General features: G+C 39.1%; 2 protein-coding genes across 3 annotated transcripts in view; one reads left to right on the forward strand and one right to left on the reverse strand.

Annotated features, from left to right (window-relative positions):
- LOC117150582 overlaps positions 1-18,548 on the reverse strand; it is a 37,449-nt gene extending 18,901 nt beyond the window's left edge. The window contains exons 1-2 of the mRNA XM_033317536.1: positions 18,168-18,548; positions 15,612-15,894 (exon numbers count right to left, since the gene is read on the reverse strand). Coding sequence (XP_033173427.1) covers positions 15,612-15,750 — 139 coding nt within the window. The 5' untranslated portion in view covers positions 15,751-15,894; positions 18,168-18,548. The remainder of the gene's footprint in view (positions 1-15,611; positions 15,895-18,167) is intronic.
- LOC117150583 lies at positions 723-1,819 on the forward strand. Of its 2 annotated transcripts, XM_033317538.1 has the most exons (5): positions 738-772; positions 829-894; positions 997-1,108; positions 1,216-1,384; positions 1,443-1,819. In XM_033317538.1, the coding sequence occupies exons 4-5, from the start codon at positions 1,226-1,228 to the stop codon at positions 1,734-1,736; spliced, it is 453 nt and encodes a 150-aa protein (XP_033173429.1). In that variant the 5' UTR covers positions 738-772; positions 829-894; positions 997-1,108; positions 1,216-1,225; the 3' UTR covers positions 1,737-1,819. The 2 variants fall into 2 exon arrangements, with proteins under 2 accessions (XP_033173428.1, XP_033173429.1); XM_033317537.1 differs by having other exon boundaries at positions 723-772; positions 834-894; positions 997-1,384.
- Positions 18,549-18,735: the final 187 nt, after the last annotated feature.

The following is an 18,735-nucleotide window of genomic DNA, read 5'->3' on the forward strand; positions in this document are numbered from 1 at the left end:
TATGTTAATTTAAGCACACTCTCAGTGTTTCAGCTATTTTTGGCTTTGCTTGGGGAAAATGGGTATGTAAAACAATTTACTGGTGGCATTTTAATGCAATTAAGGACTGAATACAATATCAAGAAAGTATCTAGATACAATAAAATCTGTATAACTTTTAAAAAGAAGGAACGAAAGAAGCCAACTTAAATGCACTTTGTAAACTTTTTACTTTGAGTTTTACCCCAGTTATCTTAAAGTGAAACATATTATTTCAAAAACTGAAAGTCCTTTTCAGAGCAAACACCACTTGTAGCTGAGTTTTCTTTTCTTTTGCTACTTACGAAGCTTATAAAAATAAGTTAGTAGTAGAATTCACAAGAATTTGAAGTTTTATTGGCCCGAAATGCCGCTTTTCATTTTTCCCCGAATGGCATTTCCCAATATTTTCTGTTTATTTATCTAAGCGCCATTCGATGCTATCGTCTTATTTTCTGAGATTCTGTTTACACTGACTGGTTGGCTTGAATTTCACGTGGCCATATCCACTTTATTGACTTTTCACTGCAGCAGCTTGAGCATGAAGCTCAAACTTTTGTTTGCCATTCAACTTGCTACCCGATGCGAGAAATCAAAATTCAACCAGATAAATATGTTCCTCAAGTGTGCCCAATTTGATTCTGATTTATAGCTTGACTTTCTCATTTATTTGTTTATATTCACCGCGAGCTGACAAATGGGTTTTTATTTTTTTGCCAAATTCCTGGAAGCATCAAACAAATTGGCATCGAGTGTAAGTAAAGCTGAGTTAAGAGACAATTACAATTGTTTTTTCATTTGTATTCCCAGAAAAGGTATCCTTATTTTTGTAGAGTAAAATGAAGCTTAGCCCCATAAAAATACGCAAAGGCCATAGTAAGTTTCATTTTATTTTTATATTTATTGAGAAAACTTTGCTGCTTAATTACCTTTTTTTTTAATTTACTAACCGAAATCTTAATGTTTGATTTGCCAAAGACTTTCCAGCTGAATAATCGCTTCTGTTTTGATTACGTGTCGAAACGCTAAACTTCAAACGCAGCTCGCGGGGATCGGTGCGACATTGATGAGTGGCAAGGAAAATAAACAAGTAAGCCCACATAGGAAGCCTAAGGGAAAGGGCTTCGTACTCGTACATGTACATGATATGAGCGAAGCGAATCCACTCACACCATCCATAATGTAAACAAATCGCAGGCCAATAAATATGGTGACCGAAGCCCCAAGCTCCGACATCGAAGACAGTTTGCTCCAGACCAGCGACGAATCCGTATGCCAAATTGAAATCACAGCCATGGATGGCCTACAATATGCGGTCGAGTTTGCCCACGATGATAACCTACTGGGTAGCAGACCATCGAATGTGGTAGGTTCAAATGCGATTAACGATGTTCGTAGCTAATTGACCGACTTCTCCCCCACAGTCTCAGCTCTCGGAATTTCTGGCCATGCTCACCCTTAACGCAGCCGAGGAACGCCAGGATGATGGCCAAAACTTTCATAACAAACTATTACAATTGAAACGGGAAGCCGATTTGCTGGCAACCAAATTTGATTCGCCCGATTATTACACCCGAAAGGAGGAATTAATCTTCAAGGTCGTGTGCGAACTAAGGGGCATTGACCACGAGAAGTGGCTCCTGGATGAAATGGGACTCATGGATGAAGCTGCATTTGGCGATATTCTGCGGGATGCGTTCGTTTGCAATGGAGATTGAGTAACAGCTCCTTGTTTGATTCATTGTAATAAACATTTGCATTTTGGAATCTATTAACTTCAGCCAACAAATAAATCTTGAAATGAAATCAGCACATCACCTAGCTGTCAGCCAATCTTGCTTTAAGCCCCTGCTTTTCCTTAAGCCAACAACTCAGCCCCAGGTGCCGCACAAATTGTCCTGGTTTAGTCAACAATTAATGTTTATCTGCCAAGGCATTTTAATTTGGGCTATTGCTCCAATCGCCTCCACCCACCTCCTCCTCCCAATCGTTAGTTAGTTAACCCAAAGCCAAGTAAGCAAGACCAAGGGAGTCTAATGTGATGCGGGCTGGGTTGGTTGCCTGCCATACCTTCTTGGCCCGATATTAATTTAAACTAATGCCACAAGACACAACACACAAACAAATAAACAAACAGACAGCCGGCCAAAACAAAAGGAAATAACCGAAGCATTCAAATCCGAGGCGTGTAATTTGCCAAGCAAAACGGGGCGTGAAGGGTGCAGGGTGTAGGGTGAGTTCGCAGTCGGCTTGGCGGGTTGTTGGGCTGTTAAGATGTCGGTCCTGACGACACACTGACTTAACATGTCAGCCCGCCCGGCTGATTATTCCGTTGACAGTGAGAATATGCCGGAGCCAAGTGGGTGGGGCTCATCAATGGCGATGCCAAGTCAATTTGGAAGTACACTGAGAGAAACCAATTGTACTTAAAGTCATGATTTCAGGCAAATACAGGTTTATTCAAAAGTTGGTTTTATATGTTGTGATATCATGCTATTTCTGTAAATTGTATAAAGTGAAGCTTAAAGCTTAGCTGATTTTTTTCCAGTGCATCAGCTCATGCGGGCTTGGCAACCTTTTGTAATTTGTCAGTCAAACATGATAAGGTGAAAAGTGAGTTCTTTCTCATTGAAATTTCCTTAAACTGGCTGAAAGACAGCAAGACGGAAGCGCGGTCTTAAGATGTCTAGGAAATTAGCCACTAAATTAGATTCCCAACTTCATTACCATTTGGTTAAACCTGTATGCTTTGCGCATTTCAATGAGCTTGTGGCCGTTGGAATTTGCTCTTATTTAATTAAGCCACCTCTTGCAACACAATATGCCATGCCCCATTCTCCATGCCACTCGCCCATAAATTCCGATCGAATTTTAAGCAAATAAATGTAGAGCAGCAGCTCGTTGACATTCGAAATTAATTTTCCCTTTTCGAGAACTCCTTGGAAACCTAGCCTGCAACCGCACTGGCACTCGTCGGCTGTCTGCTGTGGATAAGCCGTGTAATTAAGCAAAATTCACCGTCATTTGGTTAGCGGTTTGGTTTTAGCCCCGTGCACGCCACTCGAAGCCCCAGCGTATTAATAACGTCAAAGTGTTGCGCATGAGAATTTATTAAGATGCCGCCACCGTTAAAAGCAGCCACTTCTTCACGACGTCCTCCGTGTCCCGTGTCCCCCAGTTTCAGCCCGTTCTTCATCCTTCGTCAGCTGGGATTCCGGCTTGGCTTCAGCCCGGTTACCCAACTCGAGAACCATGCCAAGGCACATTCTTGGAGGCCATTTCGGCTGACGGCTTCGCGTCCATAATTTGGGTAATTTATTAAGAACACGCCTTATGCGAAATATTTCAAGTTCCGCTTTTCAGCGAAAATGCGCCAGGAATGTTACAGGAAAATAGGAAAAGGATGTACTTACATACTGAAGTGTCGAAGGTCTAAGAAAATTGGCTATTCATTTGTAGCTAATATAGCGTACATAAATTGATCAATTATTTTGGGTCCTACTTGTTCTTTATTATTTGTAAGCTATGTTTTTAGTTATGTGTTAGTTATAGTTACTAATATCAAAGCCCCTATTTGTGCACTTTACCAGCATCACATTACTCTTCATTAAAAGGCAAAGTTAAAAGGGAAACATGTGTGCAGTTTTTTTCGGTTTTTCAGTTCTGTGAAAATCTGTAAAATGTTTTATGGCAAACATTTGGCTGCAAAGTGCAGATACAGATACAGATAGCGATCCTTAACTGTTGGCCAAAAGGCTCTAAAACTTTAACGCCAATAAGTCACCAGACGAAAGTATAATACCGGCTTGGGCTAAAACAGCTGAAAAGACTATAAAACTGTCCAAAAAACGCCGTAGAAGTTCTTTGCTTGTGTGTGTGTTAGTGTGTACTTAAATAAAAACATTTCATGGCTAAAAAACATCTAACAGTTGTGCGCGTGAACAAAGCTCTTAAATCATACGTTTAAAATTAGCCCCAAGCAAATTAAAATCCCCCGACAAGCTGGGCGAAAAAAAAGAAGAAATAATTATTTAATTATTTTATTACTTTAAGTCGCATTACAAATGAATAGAAAGCACGCGCCAACAATTAACAATATAAACAAAACAAAAAAAACGACAACCGCCTGCATATAAAAAACACAAAGGCGAGTCAACATCCGTTTACTTACTATACTTAAGTGCTGAAAACAACCAGCTAAAAGGCCATCTGGCGGTGACAGAAAGAAACGAGGGGCAATTTGATGGAGTGAAGACTCGCAGGACTTTTATAAATGGCTTTGTGATTTTACTTTAGGCATTTAAATTTGAAAAAAAAATTAAAAATTATATATTTAATATTTGAGAAGAAAATCTTTGCTTTCTTCATATCCTTAAAAACTTTTACTAGTATTAAATAGATTTTTTAAGAAGTTTTAATAATTACATAAAGCAAAGTATAAGAATTAAAAGTATTTTTTATACCTCTATTAAATGTTTATATAAATATGTTTTTTTTAATTATTATTTTGGCAGTGTGCTCAGTTGGTCTGTGTTCGTTTGCGAAAATGTCACAATTGCGCTACCAAAAGGCGTTGCCGCAATTACCCAGCCATGAACGCAAACATGAACACAAAGCGAGAACTTGGCGAGTGATTCTGTGAGTGCTCGCATACTTTTTGCGGCCACTGTGTGCGCTTGCTTGGCTATTATGCCAGGGAGCCACAGTCATCGCATGGCTCTATTTTCTATTTCTGTTTCTATTTCAATTCCAGCTCGGAATCGAGGACGGCAGCGTGAATCGGGTAATGTGTGTGTGTGTGTGTGATCATAATTGTGGGGCCAACGAGTGCGGCGTCGCTGGGAAATCACAAAACAAACAACAGAGACTCTGTTCTAGGCTGTGTTTTCCTTTCACCACCACTCTACAAATTTCCCAGTGTATTACCACTTCACGACAATGCCTACTTAAAATGTCAGAGCTGAAAACTCTGCCAGCGTGCAGTTGAAAGTGTAATATTTGCGGGTTGAAGGAGCTTAGTTTTCTCAACTGACAGCATTGCATTTTATTTAAATGTGTGTTTTCCATTGCGTAAATGAAAATCGAAGGATAACAGGCTAAACAAATTTAAGCGGAAATGCTAAAGCAATCCTTACTCGACAGAAACGAGAAAAATGTCCTTGCCAAATGCATGCCGATGCTTCAGGGTTACAGTTTAGGGAAAGGGAGCGAAAGGGTTTAAGTAAAACAAAAGAAATGTGCAGGCATTTGAATTTATTTATATGTATGGAAGAGGACCGCATAGAAATGGCTTCAGAAATTCAAACGATAACGGCTAAAAGTTTTCCCATGTCGCAGCTAGACCGGAAACGGAAGTCGCCTGGACGTCATGTATGCGGAAAGGTCGCCAAAGCTCATAAATATTCCTTAAACCATGTGAATAAAACCACATTTTTATTTACAAGCGAATTTCAAAAACCCAATTGGTTGTCTTAAATTCATATGTATATACATTTCCCATTAACGCTGCCATTTTACATTTTTCACCGACCTTTTGAGCTTCTTGATTAAAAATATTTATCATTATTAAAAGAAGAACTTTAACAATGACCCAGATCAATCAAGTTGAAACATTTTTGTGGGAAACCCGATTTCATCGTTACTGCAGAATGGTCAGCAGGAGCTAAGAAAATATGGGTCAACCACATATATTCCGAATGTATCAATTATGAGCAGCGTTCAATCAAACGAACCCCCGGCAAATCGACCGAGCGGCAGACAAATGGGAGCGAGTTGCTGACGGTTAAATTGGGCCTAGAAACACCCACCAAGATGGCCAGCAATATATGCTACCACATACGGCAAATACACATACAAGCCGGCATTATAAAAGCTATTAATATATATACCGATGCGAGTCCCGAAGTTAGAAAGCAAATCAAAGTGTGAAGGGATATCAACGCTTTGCCAATCTTGACCTTATCTGTGGGGGAAGGGGGTGGTTGGCTTCTGTTGGCCAGGCCACAAGCAAATTTACTGAATGGGCCGAGGCATTTTATTGTTTGGCCACAATAAAACTCCGCAAAAAAGGGGCGGAAAATCGTTCATTATTCATTATAAGCATTCAGGCACAGCAATAATTTTCCGCAGATACACATAGTATAATATATATATACATACTCGTATAACATACGTACGTAAAAAGAAGAAACTCAAGTCATTTATCTTGACAGGAATTTTTCCGTTTGGGCTGCTCACTTGATAGTTAGAAAACGAGAAAGCCAAAAAAAGAACTCCTGGGCCGCAACTTTCATCAATCTTTCAATAATGTTTGAGGGGCTCCAAAGTGCTCCAAAGGGGGGTCAGAAGAATCCGGGTGGGCGGAGAGACGGAGTAGCCGGAGCAGCCGGGGGAGCAGGTGGGTAAGCACCTTTCAGTTCAGTGTCATGTAAATTTGTTTGCGCAGTTGCACGTAGCCAATAAAATACTCGGGAAATGTGTGCGGAGGCCTCCAATCGAACCGCAGGTAGGGGTCAAGAGTCTGCCATGAAAGACATTCAAAAGTAAATAAATCATGATGGTTTTTTCCCAGGTCCTTGATCTGCTTACTCCTACCACGGCTCCTTTTCTTTTTATTTCACCACTTTCTTTTGACGCTGACTTCAGTGCTGGGTTTTTGGTCCAATATCCGGCGACTTATTGATTCCTTCTCGTGGAGCCACACTTGGGTACTTTGTCCCTTTAAGGATCTGATATATGGTATACCGTCTTGCTTCGGCGAAGTTAATGAAGTTATAGCTGCTCGTCCTTTACAGCAATATGTTTTCATTATGCTCAGCTGCTGGTGGAGCTGGTCCCTTTTGTATTTATCTGCCTGCCAAGGCAGTGAATATTATTTAATTTATTTAATTGGCTAATGGACGACCCAATGTTTGTATTCTCCGAACGCTTCATTAGCCTAAGGGAAGCAGATGGCGGCATAAAAATGAAATCGTTATTTCATTTTTGGTTTGTAAATTCGGCGAATTATGGCATTCATTTACACAAGCTATTCTAGAGGCTCATGAAATCAACTTGTTGAAATTAATTTAAATGAGCATATTTAATATTTTATTTTATGGATAATAACTCAGCACAATTACAAGATATCAACTTTAAATATTTCGACTATTTAGGTTAATTAGGTACGAATTCCTTTCTTCTTTTTCACTTTTTTGTCTTGAACAGCATCTCCGATCGCTCTGTTAATTCTTAAATGCCTCCAGTTTAAGGACATTCGTGTGTTTAACTTATGATTTGATTTTCTAGGTTGAGTAACGTTGATGTCACCTAACCAAATGCGTACTGACTTCATGCCAGACGATCGGGAAACGAATCCACCAGGCGGCGGTCTTTCAACGGAAATCAAATTCTCAATGTACTCCAGGAATATTTGAGACGAACGATTCATGGCGACGGACGGGCAACAAATGTGGAAATCCAATGGGAAACTTCGGAATTTATACAAACAGTTGGTCGATATGGGGAAATCAGTTGCACATTTTGTGATTGTTAAAAACTTCTGGCTTTCTGATTAGTTATATTTTACTCACAACCTGTTTTACAAGGTATTTCTAGTGTTAATTTTAGACCAGATTTTAAGGTAGCTAAAATGCGTTGATATTATAATATATGTATAGATTTGTTATGTCTCTCAGTTTTTATAATAATAAATATAACCAGCTTAAGTTTCCCAAAACTTAAAACTAAATTCATAGATTAGTTTATCAAGTATGTTACGCAATCCAACTTTTAATGAAAAACCTGCACCTCTATCACCATTTATCGCGAACTTTCCACTCAGCTCCTGCAGCGAATTTGTGGCTCTTTCGTGAATTTCCCACATTTTGACAGCTTTTCACCGGAAAATACCATGGCGATGCTTATGAAAATTGCAGACGAACAGCGCTCCAAATGTTATCCACTAATCCTGCCCGGCGGGTTCACTCCCTCGGCAAATGGCCAGATTTGAACAGCACCATGTGGCTTGCCCCCTCTCAACAATGCATACCAATTGGAAGCCAGTGCATCGCCGAAATATCTGGGTCCTGTCAGGACCTAAATGGGGCCACAGGCCCATCGAATGTTCCAACCAATCGGACCCCTACCAATTCCACGTTAATTTGCATTTAATTATGCTCAACGCGGTGCATATTCGAAATCCGTCCAGGTTGATTGGCGTGATTGCAGCATACATGGTATCTCAACCATATGGATTTGGCCAAACAGGAACTGCCAGTTAACTGGGCAATTTAAGATTTATATATTTTTTTCAACCCTGTTACTCTTTAACTTTGATTACCAAATATACCTTTGATTTACTGCATTCTATTACTGATTAAAGCACAGCTCAGAAAACTATAAATCTTTCATAAAAGCAATTCCTTCTAAACGGACTTTTTAACACTATTTTTGAGTGGAATATAATAAAAAGCACTGCAACATCTATACAATCGAAGACACAAGAAAGTGGATACTTGTTTGTAAAACAAGAACATAAATAAACCTGCAAGCGAGTGTCGAATAAGAAGAATATGTTTTGAAGACACTCTCCCGGGCAGTGAGGAAAATGAAAATGATGAGTCCGTGTGTTGCACAAACAAGCACAGCATGCCTCCCCTCTAATTATATTTCGTTGTTCGTGCAACTTGTTGCAGCTAATAAAGGGCAAAACAAGCCAAAAGAAAATACCAACTTCCGATGCATTTCTCTCAACGAGGGAACTGGGATCTGTAATCGAGACCCGAGGAGCATAAACTGCAAATTAAGCAAGGCACGTAACAAAAGTTGAGTCCCCGGAACGGCTGAGATGAGTATGGCACGTAGTCATACATTCGAGTACATATGGATGGATATCTAAACTAAAACATCTGGCTGGCGCCCAGTTAACCAGCTCCCTTCTAGAGTTTCCCGCAGCTTTTCTCCGAACGGAAATCATTCTGCTGTGAAGTTCACCCCCCTCCCTCCCTCTCCGACCATTTACCGTGCAGTGCTGGGTAGTGTCTCCAGCTCGTGTGTGTGCGTGTGTGTGCTGTCATATAAGCTTAGTTCTCCATTTTCTTCTGGCTTGTTTGTTTTGCAGGGCAACTAATGAGGCGCATATTGCTTAAGTGTTGCTCAATTACATTGAGTGCTAAGACGCCTTTGACGTTCGAGGTATTTACCATGGGAAAACTGCTTGGCGAAGATGAGGACTTCCGCACAGTAGTTTACCAACACATCATGCCCTCGAAAATGAAGCAATAAAAGTGAAGAAAGTTTTTCTCTAAAAACGATTTGTGGCATTCAACTTAACTGCATGCACATAGGTGCCTCGTTGGCTTTAAAAGTACTTGACTGAAAGTTTACTTAAGTTTTCTCGCTTTTTATGCACACAAATTCATTATGATTGTAATAACTTACTTACAACAGTTTTAGAAGAAAATGGTTTCTTTGCTCATAGGTTAATGCATTTTAAGTTAAAAACTAAATTGGCGTTTCAAGACTTGCAGCAATAAACAGTCTTCTTTACTGCCCAGCAACTTTGAAACAATTTCCTGTGTTTGTCAGCCGCCAATTCACTCGTCAAAACTTTTGGTCCAAAAAACTAACACACCAGCCAAAAATGGCTTTTAATTGATTGCGCCAAAGAAAACTTCAAAGGAATTGGCAACATCCGACAGGCAAGAAATCGAAAAGAAAATAGAAACACAAAAGAGGACGACAAAGCACCAGAATGGAATCATTTCTTGAGCCCAACTGAAATCTTATTTCATTTGAAGACCAAAATTAACATTTATAGCGAATTAACATGGTGCAAAATCAAACTCTAAAGATTTAAATAGCTTAGATTTTCGTATTGAATTTCTTTCATAAGCACATTTCGTTTCATTTGCTTGGGCATTCGAAATGTTGACACTGGCGACATGCATAAAAAGTTTTCCTTTTTAAATTGCTCAGCAATTGCAAAATGATTGCACTTCTCGATATTGATAAAAGTTGCCAAATTGATGGCAAGTCTGCAAGAGTTTTGGTATAACTTTTGCCTTTGGTTCATCAAAAAAAAAGGAAATATTAAATGAAATGCAATAAACAACAGAAGTGGACCAGCAAATGGATACATAGTTAATTAAACTAATAAAATAAGAAAACAATTCAGAAATTTTTATTTTTTTAAAGGAAGATGTTTAACGCATTCCTAAGCTTTCACCTTTCACGAATTTCGTCTGCAAAGTTTGTATTGATTCAAGTTGAGTTTATTTTCCAAAAAAAAATATTCGAAAATAATGGCAATAATTCGGTGGCCAAAACGCACGCTCAAGTGCTCGACAAACTTTCCGGCCGTGTTAATTGAAAATCGTCTGCCAACTTTCCGACAATTCGCGTCAAATGAGACGAGAACAATCAGGTGGCTAAGACAGATGTAGAAACCCATAGATGATGGCTTGTCAAGGCCAATTTATGGTGTTGATTTATAACAAGAGACTGCAGGGTAAGGTATGGGTTAGGATGGGATGGGCTAGGATGGTATGGGTAAGGATGGGCTGGGTTGGTTTAGAATGGTATGTCAACGGCACTGCGAGGCGCGTTCAATCACAATTCTAATTACCAAGCTCCCCGAGGTAATTAACTTTGCATGCATTACACAAATTACACAAACAGTGCGAGTGCGCCGCACCGAAAGCTTTATCAACTCAATTACGAACGAAGGGGGTTCCCCTTCATTTGCTCAGTCCCAACCCTTCGTCCTTCGTCCTGCCAGCCCGCCATCCCGCAATCCTGCCGTCCCTTCTGGCAAGTCTGCCGTGGCCTGAAAGTGTCACAGAGATGCTTTACACAGATAAACAACAAATAAGCATTGTTTGTAATTTAGCGAAATTGTTGTTGCTGCTGCAGCTTCTCCACTATGCTCCGCCAGGATCCCTTCGCGATTTGCCCAACGCCGCCATTTCCCAAGCTCCCACTCCCACCACCAGGAGCTCCTCTTATCAGTCGACTACAATCGGGAGTTGGGAGTCGGGAGTCCGGGAGCGTGGTGATGGCTGATGGGCGATGGGACCGACAAAAGGTTACTGCTAGTTTGGAGCACTTCGGATACAGTGGTCACTGCCATCAATGGGCCATTACGTTTTATTGTAATTAATTTCTCTGGCTGTGACGTAGCAGTAGTCCCTTGGAAAATGGCTTTAGTTTTGTTTTATTATTGATAACTATTTTTAATTATTAACTATGAGTTTTAGTTGTGATTCATTTCGTAACCTCTCCAAACTATTAGCAATTTATCAAGTAACTTAGTAGTATAATCCAAGTTTCTATATATTGAGTGCTCACTGTTTGCCTAGTTGCAATGCGTGTGTGAACTTATTTTCCTACCGTTTGTAGTTAGCTTGTTTGCTCTCGTGTCTTTTGCACTCTGCCCTTCTAGTTTTAAGCCCAGTATCGTATCGCTGACTCTGAATAGTTTGTGGAAATTCTGTGATGGGGGAAATGTATCCGAGTGCGTATGTTACTATAGGTATATCAGGGTTTTCCTGCACGGGGGCGTGGTAACAACTTCCTTGACAGTTTAGCTTAATTACAATGTTGTAACTTTTCTTTAATATATAAACGCGTAATTTAGTGCTCATTTGCATCACATATTGTTACAACTTGGCTCTCTGTACACAAATAATAAAGAATATATATATTTCGTACAAAAAAGAGTCCGATATTAAAATGAAAAGTTCACAAAAAACGTTAATTTAACTGTTCGGCATGCAAAACACTAAACTAAGTCTAGACCCGACATAAACTAAGCCCACATATCTTGCCAAACACAACCAGAAGCTCCAAACAAACCCAAACAAAAAGTTGCAACAAAAGTGAGAAAAACGGAAATAAATCTAACAGAACGGCTTTTGGAGGCAACTTTCGCCCCAAACCCCCAAAACAAAACCTCCGAAAATTTATACCCATGTGTGCCTTGCTTTTTGATTTCTTTTTTTTTTTTTTGGCCTATTGTCACAAGCCCCTACATCGTATATATTTGTATATAAAAGGCTATATATGTGCATCGCAGCTTACATATGTCAACTTTTATGCCTCGTAAGGGTAATGTTTTCACAGTGGAAAAGATTTGCTGCAGATTTGGCCACTCCGCAAGGAAATCCAGGACACAAGATGTTGAGCTAAACTCACTTAAACCGATGGAACAATATCCTTATAAGACCTAATCCTAGTTTTCGAATTTTTAATCCTTTTTATTAGTATACCATATTAAAAGAAAAATGGATAGAAAGCATTGAAAAATATTTCTTCAGCAAGTCAACTACTTATATTGCGAATAATTTTCTTACTGGCCATATAGCAGGAACATAAAACATACTAAAAAAAATTGCAAAAAATATAACATAATATTATAAAAATCTTTAAAAATACTTCGCAAGTCGCGCAAGCAAATCAGTATACCCAAATACGACATAGGTACGAAGTTCCAATACTTACAACAAATAAAGTTAGTTTACTTTTGTTTTAGACGCTTTAGGTGAAACAGCACAGAAAGCTAATATTTTTTCGGCGCAAATTTATGTCTAACGATTATTTCAGCTGAACGAATACAACTCACTCCAGCGACCGCAGAACAAAATCATTATTTACACATGTATCGAAATTGGTTTTTTAGTATAGTACTCAAGTGAATGGATTTCATCGTAATTGAACAAATGTCGATCTTTAAGTCTCTCCAGGAGTTTAATAACATAGGGTCCTTCTTAATGTATTTTTAACGACAATTTTGCTTAAAATTGAAAGATTTATTATGTGACTACTGAATATAGAATGTATGTATAAGAACATTTTCTATCAAATGTTTTATCTATAAATCTATAAATATTTTTTATATTTTTTATATTATATTTATTATATGTCACATAACTCTCTTCTATGGCCTAATAAATTCAAGCACTGCCATTTACCTAGATTTTCCTTATATTTTTAAACCGATTCAAATGATTTTCGAATCGAGTTACGAACATGCAATTACACGGGCCAGCAGGATGGGCACATCCTGCTTATCTGCATCTGACTGCAGGAGATGTATGTGTGCGGCACAGCTGCGATATGTGCCACATGTGCAGCTCGCATTTGTTTCTGGCCCAGGAATATGGCATCCGTTTGTTTTTGGCCCTTCGTTAAGTCATTCAAATTAGATTGCATTTCGGCAAACGTGCTTGGCATATTAGCCGGAATTAAATGCAATATCTATCGAGCGATGCATCATGGTACTATCATCCAGCAAATATCACTTCAGTTCTAAAATGATATTTGGCAAAAGGATATACGGAAAACGTATGGCAAAGTTCGTACTTGCTGGTTGCTAGCAAATTGATATTTTTAACTAATGGTAAGAAGAAATAAAACCGCTCCAGTAAATACATCATAACATATTGGTAAATAAGCATGAAAAACATCTGGGCTGACCTAAAAAAAAAGAAAAAGTGGCGAACAATTGTGGGGGCAGGACTGCTAGCCACAATTCAACACACAAAGGACATGCAGCCATGATTTTTATGAGCTTTTATTTATATGGTTTCCTTATATCCACGCCGTAATAGCCAAGGGTCCTGATTGCAGGACAACATACACACAACAATGCCATGAAGTTGTGCCCCACCAAAGTGGAATATCGGACGGAAAAATAAAATTGCTTTCTCGTGCACATGTGTACATACATACGATTATACAATTGTTCTTGAAGTTACCTCACCGGGCAATTTATGATTATTAAATAGCATTCATTTGTATCCTTGAAGGAATAATTAACCATTGTTACTTGCTGGTTTTCCTGCTTGAAAGGAAGGGATTGCAGCTACATGATTTCATGTCATTAATTAAAACAAATGAACATGCATCAATATAATTGAAATCAGACTTATTTTACAAAGCAAAGTTGTAAAATGATTTCCTGTAATACCACTTAAAAACATATTGCATGAAAGCCCCATTTTTATGAACATTTTTATGCGTTTTCTTAAACGAGGCAGCAATAGTCACAATCGCCGCTCTTTAATCTCCTTTGTTGCTACAAAATAATCGTAACTTTTATTAATTGGCACGACAACTGCCTGTGCGGCATTTTTGAATTTTAAACAAATTCCCCTTGATGGTCTCAGGATTTCGCACAAATTCAAGTTTAATTGTGCGGCCGGCTGTGGGGACAATAAAATTATTTAACGATCATTTTCCTGCCTGCCCTCCCGCATTTCTTGTAACGTTCTGGCCAAGTTGAAGTCGAAGAAGAGAAAAGTTACAGTTGATTTTTCCGGACCCTTCTTCAGTCAGGTGGCTGCTGCAGGTCCTTCGGGACTGTCGTATCCTGCCCATCTTCGCCTGCACCTCGACTTCGACTTGCTTGTCTGCACTTTTGCGGCTGACTTCGGCCCAAAACACGACTAGGTGTGGAACAGCCGGCTGAGTTTCCCTTATGACGCCTGTTTCCCTCTGGTATTGCCCACATCAGCAAGTCACTAGCCAAGAAAAGTCAATAGCCATCCAGCAGGAGCAGAAGGAAAAGCCGAAGTTATATGGAGAAGGGAAAAACTCAGACAAAACAGAAAAGCAAGCACGAATGCAGGTGGCTAACAAATAGAGCATTTGTTCCTTTTTCTGGGTTTATTGGGCAGATGGAAAAGGAGAAGTGAGGCGAATATCCAAGGAAAGCACTTTAAACTACAATTGCAATGCATTTAAGACGAAACTATTGCTATGGGAATAAAATATCAGATAACTGAGAAATAGATTTAATAATAATATTTTTCCATGGGTGATGAAATAGCTTTAGACCAAGATTTTACCTTTTTATTCGCTCACAGATTGCACAGCATTATTGTTTTTTTTTTACCGAAAGTAAGCAACATGGCCAAGTAATGTCTAGCATAAACATAAAAATCCATGAAGCGTTGGCCTTCTTCGCCCGAAAGCCACAAACACAACAGACCCGCCTCCTGCCCACCAAAAAGGAGGCGAAGGATGTGCCCCAGCTGGGTGTCTGCAGACTAGGATGAAGGTCGCGATGGCTCGTCGGAGTCGGAGTGTCTCCTGTCAGAGTGCTCACTCTGCTCTTGGCCATGATTTAATTAAAGTCTACATGTGCTAAGTAGATTTTATTCTTTGCTCGCTCATTTGGTTTATTTGCCTATTTTTTTCTTACAGTCTTCTGTTTCGCCTGCTGGCCATAATTGATTTAGGCATTTACTGCATTAGGCCAAAAAAAAGGCGCTTATATGAAGGAATGAAGACAGGAAGAGGAAGTCCAAGATACCATATTTGATTTATCAAGGAAAATAAGTCTTTTCTCAATAGTGACTTTTCTGGATATATATTATGCTATTTACCTCAACTAATTAACTTGTTCTGCCTTGATAGTCAATTTTAGCTTACGATTCTGATTAGTAAATGCGTGTATGATATGTAAAATTTTAATAAACTTAACTACGGGCGTTGCTCATTGTTAATTTATAGCACATTCATAATTCATATCTCAGAGTTGGTATTGAAATATGCCTTTATATCTGCACTATTGAATTAAACATGTGTGAATACGAGTGAGAGCTACTTACACAACGATTTAACTGCAGGATGTTGTTGGATGGCAGGACTCAAGTGTTGTTGCTGCATTGTCCAAGCTCTCGAAATGCTTATCATTATTACGAGAATTGGCGTTGCGATGCAACCGAAGCATTTGCCCTCCATGGCCATGGTCCTGCGAGCCGGATTTTACTTATTTATATTTATTCACCTCAAAGGATGTTAGATGAGTGTAATTTAGCCCCACAAGTTTACGTATTTTGGTTTTACATTACTGCTAATGGTTTGGTTCCACAATCGTTTTTGAAGTGCATTCTAAAAAGAGGGGGAGAAAACATTTTCATTAACGCTATTATTTGTGAAATATTATTTAATTTGCAGTTGAAATTAATTTGAGTTATTGCAGCTATTCCAGTGTTGCCTAACTTAACTTGAATCGTTGAAAAGTTATAAATGTGACATTTTTGAAAATGATTCACATATCCAAGATTATAATTAAATAGTTATATCTTTCAGATTCTAAATGGATAGTTTTCAATAGTTGGTATGTGAACAACCAATTTCTTCCAACGAATTCGATATTCGTACAGCATTTAACTGCAGCAAACATTGATATTAACCGTAGGCCTTCATTATAAATGTCCTCCATTCACATCATTTATCCTGTATCAAATTGCAAAGGCATTAATTTATTTTCTCATTTTCAGAATGTGTGCATTTGTGTTTGTTGAGCCCCCATATATTGTCTGTAGTGGCCACTTGCTTATCGCCACCATGTCACAGGAGCAGTGTTAACCAACGCATTTTGTATATTTACAACCCGCAAGCCGAACTCAAATAGTTTTTTTATTTGGCCATAAAACACATAAATTGTCCAACTGAAAGGTGTGTGCTGCTGGGCTAGCCTTGATCACTCACGAAATGTGCAAGTGTCAAAAACCAATTAAAATGTTAATTTCTCCACAAACTGCGCTTTGTTGCACTTTGCAATCGTGCTTCACGAACGATCCAAGAGATATTGTATTCAATAAATATCGACTCCATGCACTTCGACCCTTCAGTTATCATCACCACAGGAGCACTTAAATGATTTCATCCGTTGCTGCAGTTGTGTAATGAGTTGTTGGTTGTTGCGATGCCAATCAAACAATGGTGGTAAAATTAACATGGAATCAGCTTAAAATGCGCACTGCAATTGTTATTTTCATGGCAACGATGGTTAATTGAATTTAGTGGTTTTCGGATATGTTTTGTTTAAACTAAATAAATTTTCATCGCGATAATGTTTCATTTATGATGTTAGACCAGCCCACAAATAGTCTGCTGCTAATTAATGGTATATGTTGTATTTATATGGCAGAGTCACTCAAATTCAAGAAAGCCCACTTATCAAGTTGTGTACTTCAGGCATAAATGCAAGTTAATTAAACAAACCTGCTTGCACATTAATCACCTGGACACCCGGCCAAAAAGCCACAAAAGCACATGGAGACCACTTGATCTTTAAGAAGAAAAGTCAAGGCAAAAAGCTCGAAAGGAAAATTCAATTAGAAAAACACGAAAGGCGGCGAAAAGAGCGAGGAAAACGGTTCGATTTCAATGTCTTCTTTTTTTGGGGCGGTCCCCGGACATATGTACATATATACGGGTATTCCCCATTCAAGCCATTCTTTATAAGGTTATAAGATTAATGAGAGACAAGCTCATCTACTTCTATTCCCTCAAGCGGCACTTAATTAATGCCGCATGCAAAGAGTCCTGCGAGGTCCTTGGCCTTTATCATGTCCTTTTACAGGCAGCTGGCAAATTGTCCAAGAAGTTTTCCTTTAAATTTCGGTTATGGCCGTACTTAACGAGTTTGCTTAAATATTTAATGTAATTATACTTTATTATATAGTATAATATGCGCAACAAATGCTTTAAATCAAAGCCAGTGCTAACAAATGGATGTCCAAAACTACACCAATTATTGGCTGTCTGTGGAAAGTTTATTTATCGACTGAACAACTTTGACCTTTTCGCATCACCTCATTACATTTTTTGTGGTTTAGTGAATTAATTACCTTTCCTACTTCATATTACCACAAGAACTCATTAGAAATGAGGACTCACTTCAAAGTCAATCCGTAACACACGTGCTCATTAGGTACTTCCGATTTTTCATTCTGCCCTGGATTTCAGAGGAAAAATGCGAGGGAACTTCAAAAGCAGATAAGGCGATGGAGAACTTGGAAAAACTTCCATCTCAACTTGGAAAAACTTTGATTTAACATTTATTTTTGCACGAAACTCGCTTGGTTGTTGTTTATGCAACTGGCTGGAGTTTCAGTTGAAGTCTGCGAAAAAATGTGTTTTGTTTTCTGTTTCAATCCTATCGCTAAGCGTATAATTTGCAAGAAACCTGAGTAACAAATGCATTTTCGATTGGCATTAAATCACGTCGCCCGTCCGAGTTCATTTCCGATGAGAAATAAATGTTTTTCTCTGATTTATCTGTGCTCCACTTTTCAAGGGAGGGAAAAACGAGCCACGATAGAGCAGTGTAGGTGGGTTAATATTAATGTACTTAAAGCTGTTATTCGACTCACTTTTGGTGTCAGCAGCAGCTGGGCGATTATCTCCCATAAATTAAACCATTTAAACATCCAATGTTAGTTTTTAACAGACAATTGATTCTTTCACTGGCCGCATAAAGCGGCCTCCGATTCGAAACTTCACTTTTGCTTCAAAAGCATTATACACTGAGCGAAATCGAAGCCGAACGATATTAGTATCGTCTCGCGCACAAGTTGAAAAAACAGATGCGGCAGTTGGGAAAGTTGGGAAACCGCGACACCGCTATCGAATGCGGCAACTGCGAGATATCCTTTCGTGGCCAAGACCACAATCTGCGATAAGGAGTCGTAGTCACATCCGCGCCAAAGGACGAAACACGTGCGTCGCGACTTGAAATTCATTTGATACTGCGGCAACCGAGGCCGGAGCTTTTCCGTATTGTTGTTTCCTACGCGCTGCAAGTAACCGTTCCGATGTGAACCGAGTCCTGCCAGCCACGAACAGGACGACGAGTTGGTTGTTATTGTCACTCCCGCACTCCGAAAATGGATGACTGCGGCGAATTCGGGAAAATCCTTGTATTTGCAAGGGCGACTGTCT

The sequence above is a fragment of the Drosophila mauritiana genome, chromosome 2L (assembly GCF_004382145.1).
Source record: "Drosophila mauritiana strain mau12 chromosome 2L, ASM438214v1, whole genome shotgun sequence".
NCBI lineage: Eukaryota > Metazoa > Arthropoda > Insecta > Diptera > Drosophilidae > Drosophila > Drosophila mauritiana.